Source organism: Phaethon lepturus, unplaced genomic scaffold, assembly GCF_000687285.1.
Source record: "Phaethon lepturus isolate BGI_N335 unplaced genomic scaffold, ASM68728v1 scaffold3801, whole genome shotgun sequence".
NCBI classification, from domain to species: Eukaryota; Metazoa; Chordata; class Aves; order Phaethontiformes; family Phaethontidae; genus Phaethon; species Phaethon lepturus.
The window spans coordinates 40,355-55,060 of record NW_010519673.1 but is presented as its reverse complement, the minus strand read 5'-3'; the positions used below and the strand labels follow the sequence as shown (position 1 = coordinate 55,060).

Genomic DNA, 14,706 nt, shown 5'->3' with positions numbered 1-14,706 from the left:
GATATTAATCATTAGTATTGAGTATTTGCTGTTGTTAAGTTCCTTAAGCATGAATTTCAAGTACATTGTTTCATAATCAGTTTGCATGTACCCATCTGGAATGATACTGGATAAATACATTTTCTATTTAACAAAACAAAGGTTAGCATAACTTTAAAAAAACCCAACAAATCCACAAAACAAAGCTCTGAAGTGATACATCTCTTGAGTTAGTTTAGCAAAACCCCATAAACAATTTGGTAAGGTAGCTGATGTTTTTTGTGGCATTGTAGAATTGAGGTTCAATATTCACCATTATGAGAAAGTTCAATAATTCCTTGTTTGGATAACAAACTAAAAATTGTCCATAAAGTGGAAGGGTCTTCACAGTTATGATGACTCCGCCAGTGATTACAAAGATCCTCTTTTCTTCCAAATAACTGTTTGCATAAAATGCAGTTATAGCCAGTTTTAGACCAAATTTCTGGTTTTTTGCTTGGTGTACCCAAACCTACATTTTGCATCTCCTTGGCTGCTTCACTGCTTCCTGACTGAGTCAGTTCACTTTTAGATAACAAATCGACATTATTTTGATGGTGAAAGTATATCTGTCTCTTCAGTTTCGGAAAAGTATAAAAACCTTCTTCATGGGCATTGCATTTTGACAAATGTCTTCTCTCATTGCGCTGTTTCCAGAAGTGGGTTGCATGTTTGATCAGTTCTCCCTTAGCTCCTCTATTTCCTTGCAAAACCCCTTCCTTTACTCTTCCCTGGATCTCTTCTCCATGAGAGCACAGTAAGTGAAACTTCATTTCACCAAAAGACTGTGCAATAAACTGGCATCGACCACATTTGATCTGTAGTTTCACTTCTCCTGGGTTATGGAATAGGTCCTCAAAATTGCACTTATTTCCCCTGTTAAAAAAAAAAGGAAATACAAACTATGTCAGTATTAGCCATGCACAGAATAGAGATGGCAATTTCTGTCCTTATAAAATTCCAAGAAGAAGGTGACATTCATGAAACAGTCTTTTAATTAAAAGCGGGCACTGTTGCTACAGTATCTAATTTACTTGGAACAGAAAAAAAGACAAATAAAATAATAATAAGGCTGGTTAGGAAACAACTGAAACCAAATGTTATTCAACACTGCTGAGTTTAAGAATTACCTCCAAAATTACCCTTGGTAGAAATAATCTTTTAACAACACTAACCTTTTAATAAAAGGTTAATAACTTTTTTTAAGTTCCTGATTTAGTGAGGTCAATCCAAATTCTTCTAGGTCTGTACTAGAAAAGTGAAAATGAACACGACGTGTAGTGTACTATTAAGGGAAACCAACTTATTAATTAGTTAGTTGTCAGTTAGTTGCTAGAACACTGAGTGATCTAAGGTCAGTTTAAGGCAAAACCACATGTCCCACCTCCCACGCCAAGATGGAAACAATGAAACTTCAAAGTTTCTTTTTTCTCCCCATAACACAGTTGAAAAATGTTTAAATACCTAATTTACAATTGGACAGCCCCTCTCAGTGCCTTAGGACAGCTCTGCAGGATAAAGGAAACAGACACAGAGCTAGCAAGTCCCTGGTTTAAGTTAACCCAATCAAAAGATGACTTCCACAGAAACCTTCTCACTACGCCTATGAAAAGGACCACGTAATACTGTGTATTTATACACATTAGACATACCGCTCGACAAAATAGATAAACTAAATGATTCATTGTACGAAGGCTAGTAAGGCTGAACGAAAAGTGCTGGTGTTTCTTAGGTTCAATACTTTAAAAATTTCTAACTGATGCCCCAGAGAGTGGGGCAAAACAAAATGTATAAAATTGAACATCAGTGTTGTAGTGAGGTGTCAGGTTAAAGCCCTGAGCTATCTAAAAGTGTACTTCAATGAAAGTAAATGCACAGTGGCACAAACAAAAAAGCCAACATTTATACCGTGTCAAGAAATTTCACCTCAAAATTATAATGCAGAAATAAAAGAATGTTCTATCCATCTTAATATGGTAAATGTTAACTTTTCTACTTGGCTAAGTGATCGCGAGAGCAGCACTAATCAACAAACAAGATGGATTAGCTCACAGCACTCCAGAGAAGGAAATGGGATAATGATATTTAATAGGGTAAACAAACTATAAACTAATAGTGAAATATGAATTGCTTTGCACTTATTGCAGTTGGTTCACTTACCTTCTTGGGAAAACCAAAAATGGGTAGAACACAGAAGACAGTGCAGATTAACAGAAAAAGTGTTAGCGATGAGAAATCAACTGATCAAAATAGCTCCACTGGCAGTATATTGGGTATTACTAAAATATGTGCAAATTTTGGATATTCAAGTGTCAGTAATAATATATATTCAATAAATCAGCTAAAATATAGCGGGGTGGTCTAATGGATCGACTATATCCCTTAATAAAATATTTAAATCATTCAGAATCTCACTTCAGGGGAAAACAAGATGAGGAAAATGCAACAATTTTCATAATGGTGATGTTTATGAACTTCCACTGACAACCTGAACTCCCATTTTCATTAGCATTTAATTAGTGAAAACACTCACCTCTCTGTTGCTTCTTCTGCATCTTTTATATTTGTGTCTCTCTTCTTTAAAGCATCTTGCAGCTGTTGCTCGCTAGTAGAGGGCTCTGTGCTGATAACAACCCTGTGCACTTCTCTTAGGTGACCAAAATACACTTTTGCGTGGCCAAAAACTTTAGCACAGAATTCACAACACACAAGTTTTTTGGGTTTGCCTTCGTTGTGATGAAGTTTCATATGCGTGCTCAGGCTTCCAGAGTGAATATATGCTTTCCGGCAAATTCGACAGCTGTAAGGCCGTTTGTTTGTATGTGTGTTCATATGGTCCTGAAGATGGTGTTTAAACTGGAAGATATGGTTACAAACATGACATTTATGCATCGGCTTAGGTACAGTTGAACATGCATTTCTACTTAAATCACTTGATTTAGCTGATGTAGCGTCACTATGCTTGTAACTTAAGTATTTGTTTGGAAGTGAACTATTTAAAAATATATCCTGGTCTAAACGGTCAGGAGATGGTCTCTCGACTATTGCTGTAGAAGTCAGTGGGGCAAAAGCCTGCACAACTACCACTGGTTTTGGTCTAATATTACGGTATTTTTTCACTGTCTCTGCTTTTTTGTCTTCAGGTTGCTGAAGATCAACTTTCGCCCTCTCTCTTCCTTCTCTAAGCTTATTAATGATGCATTTCCTTCGCTTGGTCTGAAAAGCCAATAAATCATCTGGGGCTCTTCTTTTCCTGCCTCTTCTTTTAGAGGCTGCACCACTCAATTTTTTAAGACTATCGACATCCACTTTGTTGGAAGTGGAGAAGGTATTTTCTCGAATGGTTTGTTTAGGGACTTGTGTAAATGATACAGCTAATCGCTTATCAGATGCTTTAGTAGGAACATGAAAGGTTTTTGACAAAGCTGGTATCTTTTCACATTCAGATCTTAGTGGAGGACCAGACACATCTGTAACATTAGTATTCTGCTTCGATTTACAGAACACTGAATTTTTCATCCTTGAGTAAGGCAAAATAGGAAGTTTTCCTTTTGGTGCTGATGGAGTCATCTGTACTGTACTGCCAAAAACTGCTGGTGGTAAGACAGCAACAGAATTTGCAGAATTTGTGGGTTTTTCCTTTAGTTTCTCAGATGTTATGAATGACTCTCTTGTGGTTTCAGATGCTGTCTTCACAGACCGTAGACTTTGTTTCATGGGATTAATTGTACTTGCTGGCTTGGATAAAGTGTCTTTAACTACAGATGGTCTAGAAACATTACCATTAGCAATTTCAGTTTTGTTCGCTAAAGGAGATCCAGATTCCACACAATCGCTTTTATTTACTAATGTGGCCACTGTAATTTCAGCTGAGTCACGGTCTGTTAGCATCACTTGCTCAGTTGAATCTGAACTAGAATGAGTTTCAGGATAGTCTTCAGTTAAAGTAGTCATGGGGGAATTCTGTGATGAGATCAATGCTTTGGTAGGAATCTTGTTATGTGCACCCAAAACTGAGATTTGTGCCATTTTTGTGTCACTCAGCAATTTATTTCTTACAGATTGGTACCTAGGGATAGGCAGCTTTAGGTTTTCAGAAGGGGACACATTTGACTGTTGGACTTGCTGCGTTAGGGCAGGGGCAACATACGGCACGGCCAAGAGAGAAAATGTCCCTTCATGACCAGCCACCTGCATGACAGCATAGTTTTGAGTTGGTACAACCAGTGGTTTAGAACCTGCAGCTGAAATCGGTGTATTTTGCTCAGGCAAAGATGACTGAAGAGAAGAAACCACTCCAGATGTTAGAATTTTTGGTACCATTTTTGGAGCAATGGTCCTAAACTGACTTTTCTTCTGAAAACTTTGTATTACATCCGAAGGGGATTTGTGTTTATCTGTAATAATAACATAACAAAGATATAATGTAATGTAATATATAGTTTTTCTTTTAAAAAAACTACTATATTGAATAAAACTGCTTACAAAGGATACTATTACACGCAAACTTATTAAATATATAGGTATTTAAATGACCACTAAATTAAGTTTAGAATTGCAAAAGTTTCATGGACAAAACAGAAATATCCCCTGAAGCAATGTGCTTGAATATAGATATGCAAAAAAACCCTCCTCTTAATCTAATCTTAAACGGATGTTTCATTCTAGGTTAGAAACCACATGGCATTTCAGAACAAACACACTTATCGCCTCTTCTGCCCTGGAAAAGCTGCACTAGCATGCTGGCAATATTCACCTGGAAGAACTAACAAGGACAGGATTTAAACTCCAGGATGCAGAACTTTTCTGAGCACCTGCTCTGTTCATATCTCTCAACCAGAGACATGCTACCCTGAAGAGTTTCTGTACATTTAGAATTTGTGGGTTTTATCAGATACCGATCAAAGCTTACCTGATTAAGTCTTTAAAAAAATCACTGCTATAAAACATGCAAATAATGTGTAATAAAACCAGAGGACTTGAGTGAATATGTACCGTTGTCAAATACCCAATCACACACAGTGCTTGTGTGCCTTTAATGCACAATAGGACTACTGTAGTAAGTTATTCAAATATTTTTTTCAAAGATGTAATTTATCAAGGTTATAGCACAGTTTCTTCCTGCTTCTATCTTTGGTAAATGTCACAAACATTTTTAGTAAAGAAGAATGTGATGATAATTAAGTAAAACAAACAAAAGGAAAAAGGTAAAACGTGTAAGATATAATCTGCAATGAGCAGCAGAGATATATGCTGACCTTTCTGACACTCCATAAAAAAGAATTTGACATATAGTTAATTGTACCACTATCGTTTCATGTAAACGGCCTATTATCCATTCTCAAATTCAACTACTGGTGCTTCCAGTTCTCAAAAACTGGGATAGGTTTACTGGGGGGGGCGGGGGGAGGGAGGGGAATCCCAACAATCTTAATCACTGAAAATTCAACTACAAAAATCCCAAGATGAAACACAATTTGGGAAGGCAACAATGTAAGAAAAATTCATTTTTAGAGAGGAATCACATTTTAATAGAATATGTAAAAAAAAATGCCAGGACCTTGAAATATGGCAATGAGGTAATTCCATGCAGAAGTTTCCACTCCTTATCATTTTAAAGCCTTGTATTACAAATGAATTTATGGACTTAAAGAGGTAACTGTGAATTACTACAACCACTGGAAACTCTAGTTCTTAATCCTGGATGTTCTTTTCAGACATTACACACTTTGCAACATGCACTGTAAGTTACAGAGCTATCACATTTGATGACCAGAACACCTGGACAGATACATATGCATACCATGACTACACACATGTGCAGTAAATCTACTGCCTTCAGGACATGCTAGATTCACTGAGCGACCATATATGAACTGCACAGTTCATACACAGTAGGTGTGATGCTTCTCAAAACTCTTTGACCTACAGCAGGTTCGTAGAGTAACTGCTGGGCATAAAACGTTGATCCTTTTACTGCATAAAACTCCAAGTCTATTATGCACCTTCTTGATCCCCCAATTAAATGAAACTACTGGGCACCACAACAACTTTCTTTCTGCTCAATGTCTGTAGAGACATCCAGAACTTCTGCATATTCTGTGCAGAGTGGATTACCATACATATGGAAATCCTGCCCCAAAATACAGAGATCCCTATACATAGGTTTAAGTCCAGGCCTACAAAGTTTGTGCACTAGTCCTGAACTTCAATGCTAGTTACAGGTCAAATTGTACAGCTTAAATACAGTAGATGACAAAATAAGTGTATTTTTCTTTTAGGGAACAGAATCTGCTCTTATTTTCTACATCATGCTTCCCATATACTGACATTGAAGACTTTTTACAAATCATCAGTTACTGAGCTTGCCACGATACTCAACACGAAGCAGCTTCCATTCTCTCTTCAAGTTTGACTTGCACCTCTCCCTTTTTATTTCAAAAATCTTGCTCATTGATTTGCATAGACTTTTTAGAAAAGCCAGCACTTCAGCAGACTGCTACCTGTGCTACTTTACACTCCAAGTTATAGGGCACCTGCTCTCCAACCAACGGTAGCAAATGATTTGAGTTCAAGAACAGACAGAAGTTTTTCTGCGGACATGCCACCGCTATAGAATTGCAAAAATGGAAGCGAAAGCATCACAAAAGAATGGTGAATATGAGGTTAGGAGGAAATATTTGTAGAAATAGTGCATTACACTAGCTTTAAAAATAAGCATATGCTTATCAAATACATAGACTTGCCTATTGCAAATTTAGGCAGTAAAATCACTTTTATTTAAATAAAGTCTCTCTACATATTTCCTCAGTACAAGAAAGTACCATTCTAGAAGCCAAGACCTTCATGACTAACAACCACAAAATGCTCTTTAAAACAATGTCCATTTAGATCAACATTCTTCTTATGTAGTTAATGCAATGCTAAGCATTGATCTTAATTGTTTGAGAAGGAATTTTTATACAAATGCTCTTTTCCCAACTAGTGTAATTTTATCATAAATATGTCTTCCAGTCACCCCATGTTTAGTATCACCCTTCTGTACAACATTTTTTTTTTTTTTTTTGCCAAGTTTACATTAGACAGTTTCGTGCAAAATTATTCATTGCAGTGCCTCTGGTAAGCAAAGGGTACTCAGCCCTGTATTTCCCTCTCATGCAACACAGCTGCTGTAGTTAAGAAGATTAGCCAGTGTCTAAATACAGAAGTGGGCTAGATGCAGACTAGCTGTCTGATGATCCTTCAGATCCAGTTAAGATTTTGCTTGTGGACTGGGAAAGCTAATTGGAAGAACTTGTGGAAGACTTTCCTTGGATCAGGAAAAAGCAATCAGTTAATTCACAGACTGGAGGTCCTACTGACCCCATCCAGAGTGTCCACATATCATTAGTGACCAAAACTATTTTTTCCATTTATATTTGGCGAAAAGTTTCAACAATTTCCGTTGCATACAGTGATCGCTACAGTAATTCATGTATTTGCCATCCTGACACTGAAGGACTGGAATATGGTCTGGCTGCTGCTGTACCAGAAGGCCACTTGGAAACTTAATATGTATCTTTCCGGATTCCACACCATCTTCCAAACTATCTCTGTCTCTGATTCAAAGGACTCATTTTAACTTTTCAGTTGTGACCTGAGGATAAGCCTTCATTTATGCAAACCCATGAAGTCTTGCATCTAAGAAGGGGAATTTTCAGTCAAGGGTGGCTCTGCAATGGCATTTTTGAGGATGGCCCTTGGTTTTAGACAACATTCTTTCTACAAGTCAGCCTACAGGTCCTTCACTGGAAGACAATAATTTTAATACTTTCTCTAAAATGTTCATTAAGATTAATGGAAATGAATGAAAACAGTTTAATATCCCAATGACATGAAGTTAACTGCTGTGTTTTCAGTCTTTCAAATAGACATGCAGCTGGGGCAACAGGTAGACAGTTTTAAATAATTAAGTACAAGGTTAAATTAAACACAATTCAATCCATTTACTTTAAAAGTCTCCGTTAAAAGATTAATGGTTACAACGCTAGTACCTGCAAGTACCAAATCACTCAAACTTGCAGGATGTCATAAGCTTTCACCCCTTCCAAATAACTTTAAAATTGTATAGGACTGGACAGTGATACACCAATTAAAAAAAAAAATCAATGATGCATCAAAGTCTCTGATACAGCCACGCTGGGAAGAGTCGTCTGGAAGAATGAAATCTTCCACAGGGCTGCTGTTCATTCATGGTTCCCTTTGGTTCCCTTTCCTTCCCAAGTCATTCAAGTCTGGTGTGCTCCAGTCTGTTCTGCCTTCTTTTTGTACCTCCTTCAGTTTGTTCTCTATGTAAAGCATGCAACGTTACTGAACTCAGACACTGTAGAAAGCATCAGAAGAAATTTTGTTTTCCCCACTAATTTGGTCTATTTTGAACATTAAAATAAACCACCAAAATGCCAGAAACCACTGTGTAATAGTGTTAATTTTTTTAACAATTCTTCTAAGACCACCTCAGTTGTGTAGGTATGTATTTAATTTGTGTATGACTGGACGAGTGACAGCACATAACACAAAAAAAGGATTGTCTTGTTTTGAAGGGAAAGGCAGAATACAGATGAAAAAGATTAATGAAATATTTTATTAAATGCATATTTACATTGCTGAGTCTTTTGCTGACTTTGAAAGGAAGAATATCTGTTCTATGGGAAAGAAAAAAAATGTACAACTTTCTAACAGACAATCCTAGATCTATTTCTGTCAACGATAGTTAATCATCCATATTGCCAAATCTCCATAAACACTAAATACCTGTGGATACCGTCTTTCCAGCACAAGTTTCTTGTTTTTGCTGACCCAGCATACTTTGTTGGACACAATGTTTCTCTGCAGGATTAGCATGCAAAAAAACACCACCTGCAAAAGTGCTTCAGTCAGTTATAAATAGATCCAGGACAAAAAAAACCCCAAACCACCCCCAAAACCAACAAAAACCAGAAAAAGACAACATAAAACAATATAAAACATTAACTTAATGTATTAAGAAAGCTACTGCTTCTTGCTCTCCATTTTTCTCTCCTTAAAAAATGTTTTAAAATCTAACATATCACACACCAAATGCAAGGTGATAGCTTAATAACTGAGTAAAGCTGGTTAATGTGGTAAACAGATGGGATGCTTTTAGCTTCAGTGTCATGGCAGACAGTCAACAGCACCAGAACAAAAAGTTCAGAAAAATGAGGGTTCAGTAGCTTTAGCGAGGCTTTTAAGTACAGGGGCTAAATCCTATGCCGATTAACGCTTTCTGTAATCCCATGTAAATCAGCGGAACTGCAGATATTCTAGAAAATAGAATTTGGCCTTCTATGTTCAAAACTAGGCTGCACACCTACAAGAAGTAAGGTTGGTAATAAAGCCTAGAAATCAGGAGTGCCCAATGCTATACACTGTAACAATTAATTTGCATTTGTTTCTATCTTTGCCTAATAATAACTATTTGGGTAGAACGTTCCATTCTGGGTATTTGCCTCAGATAATTTTCTAACATTAATTTCAACAGAAAAGGCCAGCCATCCCCAGGTATGTCTGCATTTAAAGAAAAAAAAAAAGATGACACTAGCAACACATCTGTGCATTAGATGAAGACCTTGGTATCTGACACAGCGATGTCTCTTTTGTCTGTGAAAAGCTGCCCAAATTTGGTGAAGTTGTAAGCTCTTGGCATGTGTTCAATAGATACTTGAAGCAGCTAATTCTTCCAAAGATTACATTCTATTGAATGTGCTTTTGCTTCAGGTCGGGGCTGGATTTTTCCTAAAACTATATAGCTTTAGACACAAACACCCAAGTTGGAACAAGGATATGGCCTCTCCTTATTTCTTAACTGCTGAGCTGACAGTGTGGAAGAGAAACTAAGATGTATACAAGGCAAGCAAGAAAAGGATAAGACTTGGAAAGTGTCTAGGCCAAAGAGTCAGGGTGGGATACAGGAATTAAACGCAGACTTAAGATGGGCAATGAACATTACTATTACATGTGATTTGGAAAGGAGAAGCATTTAAACCACAGGGATAACCTCATATCTCAGATTTCTTACCTTTTTAGTACTTGATTTTTTAAAGAGTAATATAATTATGTCTACACAGGAGTCCTTTCGTGCAATTTAAAATAGATTAGAAAAATAAATAATATTAACAAAGTATTCTAATGTAAGATCAGAAAAATCTCACCGCATCATTCATTCAAACACTAACATACGGAATGTACAAATACACTTAGAATATGTGTTCCAGTATACCACAGAAGGAAAAAGTTCAACATAGTTTGTTAAAATCCTAAAAGGGAATATTTGGCCTCTTTAAAGCTATATATAATAAATTCTGATTTGAGCATCAATGTGATTTGCTAGTTGTACACTAAGCATTTTATCCTTTAGAAAGGTCTTCTTTGCTTTAAAGTCTGTGCAAATTTATTATCCTAAGGGATTAGTATTATAGTGCATTTCAAGAAATTCTGTGACAGTGGGATACTTCCTGGATTCATTAAGTTGTCTCCAAAACTCTTCTTAGCAGAAGACAGCATTAGAACAACAAAATTACACAATAAAAATGTTTTCTTGCCATTAACTGGACTCCATGAAAACAGACGTCAAACCTTAAAATTTCTAACGACGTTTTTCACTGTGGGAATAAGCTAAAACTATTTTTGGCATAAACGGTCATGTTGGAGAGACAACTCATACAGTAATCCAAGATCATGGATACATAGTACATATTTAGGGAAGTTCTTCAGTCTCCTGTCTAATTCAGTCTTTTTTTTCCTCGAAACGCCCTTATTGCACTATCAGGCATATATTGATATATGCCAAAGTTTATACAGATCTACTTTTCACAAAATTAGTAACTTATGCAAAAAAAAAAAGGATGGAGAAAAAAATTAATACTCTACTGTTTGGTAACTCCACTTTCTCAACTTCCAGAATTGTTTTCCTCTGTTGTTCAAAAGCACATAGGAGTTGCTTCATTATCATACTATCTGGACTTCTGTAAGGATGGTCCCCCACAACATCCTTCTCTCTAAATTGGAGAGATACAGATTTGACAGGTGGACTATTCAGTAGATAAGGAATTTGGGTGGATGGTCACATCCAGAGAGTAGTGGTCAACAGCTCAATGTCCAGATGGAGCTCAGTGATGTCCCTCAGGGGTCCGTACTGGGACCAGTACGGTTTAATACCCTCATCAATGACGTAGTGGGATCAAGGGGATCCTCAGCAAGTTTGCAGACAACACCAAGCTGAGTGGTGCTGCTGACATGCCTAAGGCACAGGATGCCATCCAGAGGGACCTGGACAAGCTTGAGGAATGAGCCCACATGAACCTTATGAGGTCCAACAAGGACAAGTACAAGGCATCCCTGATATCAACACAGGCTGGGAGATGAAGGGATTGAGACCAGCCCTGCTGAGAAGGACTTGGGGGAACTGGGGGAGGAGAAGCTGGACGTGAGCCGGCAATGCGCGCTCGCAGCCCAGAAGGCTGACTGTAACCTGGGCTGCATCCAAAGCAGCATGGCCAGCAGGCAGAGGGAGGTGATTCTGCCCCTCTACTGTGCTCTGGGAAGACCCCACCTGGAGTCATGCATCCAGCTCTGGAGCCCTCAGCACAGGGAAGACATGGACCTGTTGGATCAGGTCCAGAGGAGGGCCACCAAAATGATCAGAGGGATGGAACACCTCTCCTGTTAGGACAGGCTGAGAGGGGTGGGCTTGTTCAGCCTGGAGAAGAGAAGGCTCTGGGGACACCTTCTTGCAGCCTTCCAGTACTTAAAGGGGGCTGATAAGAAAGATGGGGACAGACTTTTTAGCAGGGCCTGTAGTGACAGGACAAGAGGTAACGGTTTTAAACTGGAAGAGGGTAGATTCAGACTAGATCTAAGGAAGAAATTTTTGACAATGAGGGTGGTGAAACCCTGGCACAGGTTGCCCAGAGAGGTGGGAGATGCCCCATCCCAGGAAACTTTCCAGGTCAGGTTGGACGGGGCTCTGAGCAACCTGATCTAGTTGAAGATGTCCCTGCTCACTGCAGGGGAGTTGGACTAGACCAATCAATCTTGCCAGCATCTTGGCTCCAGTATTTTTTGTCCTCAGAGAAAGTGTAACATAAAACAATACCCATGCAAAAGAAGATTCGTTAAACAAAAGTTAACACATCAAGAAATCAATACATCCAGATACTATATTATCAGCAATAATAATCAAAGACATCATTTTGAATTTCTCAGATTCAGATTTCACGTATCTCTGTATTGTCCCACCGCATGTAACCTTTAGAATATGTATAAAATCCTGTTTTGTAGGGAAGAACAAGCGGCCAACAGCTTTGAGGTAACATTTTTGAGTTGCAATATCAAACGTATTAGCCACATGTGGGTAAATCAATATTCAAAAGCAACTTCTTCTATAAAATGTGGGCAATGCAAGGCTTAACACAACCTCCTGTAAAAAAAGCCATTTATGTGCTACTGTATAAAGGAAGAAAGTCTTGTAAGCCTTTCCTAAAAGTCGTAACATATATACATAAGAGAATTTTAAACATCCTTTTGCAACGAATTTAAAATACATTTTTTAGCAGATCCACATGTTCTCTTAACACCTCTCATGTAGTATTTGTGAACTTTAAAAGGGTTCCATTTTTTTGAAGGCACAGTCTTTCAAGTTATAAGCTACTCATTTCATATTAAGGTTAACATAATTAATAGGTTTTAAGCAGATCAAAGTATTTTCATATCAAGAAATGAAAACTGACATAAAGAGAGCTAGACATAAAGCATCTGTAATTATTAATAACTTCTTACAACTTTACAGCTGAAGAAATCACACTCAGATTTTTCTCACTATGGCAATAAGAGAACTTAGGAATAAGGTTTATGGAGATAAATCTATGGCCTCTGCAACTACACAAATCACTATTAAAGATGAAAACACTGGTTCTTTTCTGTTTAAGAATGGAACTTGTCTGAGGGAGACTGTTAGATACATCATCAAAGACTCTGTTTCAGCTTCTATATGCCTCTACTAGTTTCAGCAACCAATCATGTCAAAACTTCAAGTGGGCGTTATCTAGAAAACATGCTGCTCTGACAGGACTCAACTGAGCTGAATGGACATTATTTTGGTATCACTGCAAATCCAGTGGTTTGTCATGTCGGTTTTGCCCAGTCATTCTGCTCCACAGATACCATCCCTGGAGATTTGTGAAGCAAGGCTTCAGTGACGCAGCCACTTGGGGGACTAATTGTTCAGAAAATAGCTGGAGGTGATGGAAGTACTGGTCAAACTTGTAATTCATAAACCTTCAACGGCATTACAAATATGAAGGAGCTATATCAGAACATGGGGATAAACCCAAGATTCAAAAGAAAAGGTTGTAATCGGACTGTTAAAAATTATTTTCTGGGAGAACTGCCAGTTGAAATTTCTTTTACTGAGCTTCAAGAAAGATATGGACCTAAACAGTAATTAATTCACTGTAAAGTCAATGTCAAGGTAAAGTCCTTTTTAAAAGTACTATCAAGATCACATAAACCTGGGCAAAATCTTGATATGACTAATGTAAGTGGTAATTAAAAGACTTATTTTTTCCTTAAGTGCAGAAAACAATAATGACCAGGTCTGCTACAAAAACGAAGGCAGAATTCTTCAGAAACTACGCAGCACAAAAAGGTCAAGTAGGACCATTTTACGAATAAACCATTAAATATTTTCTGACTAGACTCTTGCTCCTCTTTCAAATAAGCTGAGAATAGAATCTATCTTCATCTTACTGAGAGTTCACCCTTCCTCCCTTTCCTCCATGGGACAGAAAATACACATATCTGATTGCAGTAAGGGAATTATGCCTCTTACTCCCAAAATGTATTTTTTTTGCAAGTACTGATGTGCAAACAGAGCGCACAACAGAAGAGCAAAATTGTTATTCCTTTTACAGAGGATCACTTTTTTTGTGAAAATCAGAGCATTTTTTTTCTGAAGAGAGCCTGTAGGCAAAAGAAAACAAAGAATTAATTTGCCACTTTGGCTCAATAGAGCATATATATTTTACTTGAGGTATTAAAAGCAACTATATGGTGACTTCTGTAGAACAAACCTCGGAAAGTGCTCCTTCATTAGAGATGAGCAGAGGATCAGAACACTGTCAGTCCTGGCCTGGCCTATTTTGAGTCTTCCAATATGAACTACACACAGGATTTATCATTCCCCAAAGAAAGGGCCAGAACACATTGTTAAACTTAAATGATAGTTTGAGACTCTTTTCTGAGGGATTCTGTAAATAGCTCATTTCTTTTGAAAATTACTTAAGTGATCTAACTTTTGAATGTGGAATCTCTATCCAGGGTTTTTCTTTGCTCTTGCTGTCCCCTCCTTTTCATGACCCAAATTGCTTCAGAAAAAGACTCTAAAGGTCTGGCTGAGATATGCAAAACATTGCCACCTGTAGTCAATTCCAATAAGGATTAAAACAGAAATAAAGATTAGAGGATCTCCACAGTATTTCAAATAGATATGTACATTTATTCAAAGACAGAGACACCCCTGTATATACCCCTGTATAGCATAAGAAAACTGAAACATCTTTGGAAATACTATGGTCCTGGGTAGGAAGACATCAGTTTTCAGAACATACCAAGTTAGCACTTGCTGCTGAA

At 37.6% G+C, this 14,706-nt stretch overlaps 1 protein-coding gene across 1 annotated transcript in view; it reads right to left on the bottom strand.

The window, feature by feature from the left end:
* Positions 1-210: 210 nt before the first annotated feature.
* ZNF438 (zinc finger protein 438) overlaps positions 211-14,706 on the bottom strand; it is an 18,338-nt gene continuing 3,842 nt past the window's right edge. Inside the window, exons 2-4 of the mRNA XM_010297118.1 lie at positions 8,812-8,916; positions 2,552-4,415; positions 211-894 (exon numbers count right to left, since the gene is read on the bottom strand). Of these exons, the coding sequence (XP_010295420.1) occupies positions 282-894; positions 2,552-4,415; positions 8,812-8,916 (2,582 nt within the window). The 3' untranslated portion in view covers positions 211-281. The remainder of the gene's footprint in view (positions 895-2,551; positions 4,416-8,811; positions 8,917-14,706) is intronic.